The following is a 3,268-nucleotide window of genomic DNA, read 5'->3' on the forward strand; positions in this document are numbered from 1 at the left end:
AGCAGGTTGAGGCTGCAGTGGCCAGGAGCATGCCACTGCACTCCAGTCTGGGCAATGGAGTAAGACTCCAACTCAAAAAAAAAAGTCAGGATAGTCTTCCTTTTATCTAAATCTAAGTCAATTATGCTTCAGTTTCAGACCATCTCACTGACTTCTGTTCTCAGAGGAGTGGGAGAATTGAAGAAAAGGGTCAAAATTTAGAGGCTGGTCTCATGATTTAAGCCCAACGTTTAAGAATCAAGGAGCAAGCTGGGTACGGTGTCTCAAGCCTGTAATCCCAGCACTTTGGGAAGCTGAGGCGAGAGGACTGCCTGAGGCTTGAGCAACTTGGTGATAACTCGTCTCTACAATAAAAAATAAGCTGGGTATGGTAGCACGTGCCTGTAGTTTCAGCTACTTGAAGGCTGAGGTAGAAGGATCGCCTGAGCCCAGAAGGTCTAGGCTGCCGTGGCCATGAGTGTGCCACTGCACTCCAGCCTGGGCAACAGAGTGAAAGCCTAACTGAAAGAAAAAAAAAAGAAGCAAGAAGCTCAGGGTATTCTGATGACCAGAAAATCCTCCACGAGAGTTCCATGAAGCCCTAGAAGAATGCTAAATTAAAATTTTTTTTCCTTTACATTCAACTTGGGCCTGCTATAAGTAGGGTAAATAAAAGGCTCAAAACACTCTTCCCCCCATTAAAATAAAAGACTTTTAAAAAAAGATATTTATGGCCGGGCATGGTAGCTCAAGCCTATAATCCCAGCACTTTGGGAGGCCCAGGTAAGAAGATTGCCTGAGTCCACAGGTTCAAGACCAGCCTGGACAACTTGGCAATACCTCATCTCTACAGTTTTAAAAAAAAAAAATTAGCTGGGCATGGTGGCACATGCCTGTAGGTCCAGCTACTTGGAAGGCTGAAGTTGAAGGATCACCTGAGCCCAGCAGGTCCAGACTGTGGTGGCCGTGAGCGTGCCACTGCACTACAGCCTAGCCAACAGAATAAGACTCCAACTCATAAAAAAAAAAAAAAAGAAGACATTTACAAGTAACATTGCAGGTATTTCATAATACCTAACAACATGAAAAGTTATGACAATTTACAATAGCTTTTAGGAGAGTCTATAATACTTAGTAATTCACAACAGATTCAAACAGTCTTTGGGGAGTTATCTTATAAGTATGAAAAACTAGAGGAAAAATGGCTTTCTGAAACATTTTGCACTATATTTGCCCTTATATCTATCAAACCTGAGGAGAAGACAATGCAGGCAAGAATCTTTCCTTTTATCAAAATACTAGAAAGTGTAAACCAAGTATACAGTAATTCTCTGGCCTTATTGCTTAACATTATTAAAACCAGAACAAATTCCAGCTTCTTTATTACTGAGAAGAGCACTAAATCTTAGTCATCACCCCTTATCCTGGCTATATTACTGCTCTAGGAAGGTCATCCTGGCCATGAATGTCTCTACAGACAAAGACAATTGTTAAATGCCGTCATACACTTTCCAGAAGGGAATGAGAACACGAGACAGGAGAATGAGGATAAAAGAATGACAGGAACAAACACACATGTTACCTGTTTGCAATTCCCTCCTCCAAGAGTTGGATTACTTGCTTATAGTTGGTAACTACACGTTGAGATAAACCTATCAGATTTGTGGGAGGGAAAAAAAATTAAATAAAATTTTTTGCAAAGTTTAACCTTTTCCTGTAGACCTTTAACTTTGATCATTTTATCATTCCTATTTTATATAATTTGATAGGTTAGAATGAAGGAATTTGGCTAAATTCATTCTGACAATAAATCAAGAAATATTTTTTGGAAGCCTACTCTCAGATGCTGTGATACGCTCTAGGAACATAGGTCTCTGCCCTCACGTAGATTATGGTCTACAACTCATATAGTACGTTCACAACAACTATAACAACAACTACTATCCTTTACAATTCTGCTATATAGGTTATAAAAATATTCTCCACCTCATTTACCCCTCACAAAATTCCTTAGGTAGGCAGTAACTGTTTTCCCCACAAGGTGGCAGACTTAGTATGGCACACAAAACATACGGTGTAGCTGGACCTATCCCGCCACAGTTTACAATCATGAGAAGTTACACTATATAAGACAGCATAGCCAAATGCCACAGCAGGAGAGAGAACAAATGCTAAGGGCATCAGAGAAGTAGTCAGACCAGGTTCAACAGAAGAAGTGAGACTCACTGTAGAACAGTGAGACTTTAGATAGGTGAAGAGGAACATAAGGGCATGAAAGCAAATCTTCAAGGCAGGTCTTGACAGCTGTTCTACAAAATCTCTATATTAGAGACTAAAAAACAAAGTAACTTCATGAGTTTATTGCTAAACTCAATTACAACCAAAATTAACAAAATAATCTGAACAATGGCTGGATTTTTTTTTTTTTAATGATTGGGAGGCTAAGGCAGGAGGACTGCTTGAGGCCAGAATTTCAAGATCAGCCTGGGCAACATAATAACACTCCTTCTCTACAAAAAGAAAAAAACAGCCTGACGTGGTGGTGCATGCCTGTACTGCCAGCTACTCAGGATGCTGAGCCCAGGAGTTAGAGGCTGCAGCGAGCCATGATCACATCATTACACTCTGGCCTGGGTAACAGACAGATCCTGACTCAAAAAAAAAAAAAAAAAGTTTTAGTGTTTTTTTAAAACCTTGTGTATTTATGGTTTTTTTTGTTTTTGTTTTTGTTTTTTTAGTTGGAGTCTCACTTCGTTGCCCAGACTGGAATGCAGTGGCTTGCTCATGGTCACCCAGCGTTGATCTGCTGGGCTCCGGCAATCCTTCCACCTCAGCCTTCCAAGTAGCCAGAACTACAGGTGTGCATTACCACGTCTGACTAATTTTTTGATCTATTGGAGAGACAAGGTCTCTCCAAGTTGCCGGAGCTGGTCTTGAACCCACAGGCTCAGGCAATCTACTCGGCTCGGTCTCCCAAAGTACTGGGATTGCAGGCTGAGCCACTGAGCCTGGCAAGTTAAGGTTTTTTTTAATTTAAAAAAATAAAGGCCGGGCTCGGTGGCTCAGCCTGTAATCCCAGCACTTTGGGAGGCCAAGGTGAGTGGATTACCTGAGGCCACGGGTTCGAGACCTGCCTGGGCAACTTGATGAGACCTCATCTCTACAACAAATCAAAAAAATTAGCTGGGCGTGGTAGTGCGTGCCTGTAGTTCCAGCTACTTGGAAGGCTGAGGCGGAAGGATCGCCAGAGCCCAGCAGGTCGAGGCTGTGGTGGTCGGAAGCGGCCACT

At 42.1% G+C, this 3,268-nt stretch overlaps 1 protein-coding gene across 1 annotated transcript in view; it reads right to left on the minus strand.

Annotated features, from left to right (window-relative positions):
• The window catches only part of STARD9 (StAR related lipid transfer domain containing 9), a 142,846-nt gene that overhangs the window by 57,161 nt on the left and 82,417 nt on the right, over positions 1–3,268 (minus strand). The window contains exon 8 of the mRNA XM_008059483.1: positions 1,562–1,631. Coding sequence (XP_008057674.1) covers positions 1,562–1,631 — 70 coding nt within the window. The remainder of the gene's footprint in view (positions 1–1,561; positions 1,632–3,268) is intronic.

This window comes from Carlito syrichta, unplaced genomic scaffold, assembly GCF_000164805.1.
Source record: "Carlito syrichta isolate Samal-C Ts95f unplaced genomic scaffold, Tarsius_syrichta-2.0.1 Scaffold91562, whole genome shotgun sequence".
Taxonomy (NCBI): Eukaryota; Metazoa; Chordata; class Mammalia; order Primates; family Tarsiidae; genus Carlito; species Carlito syrichta.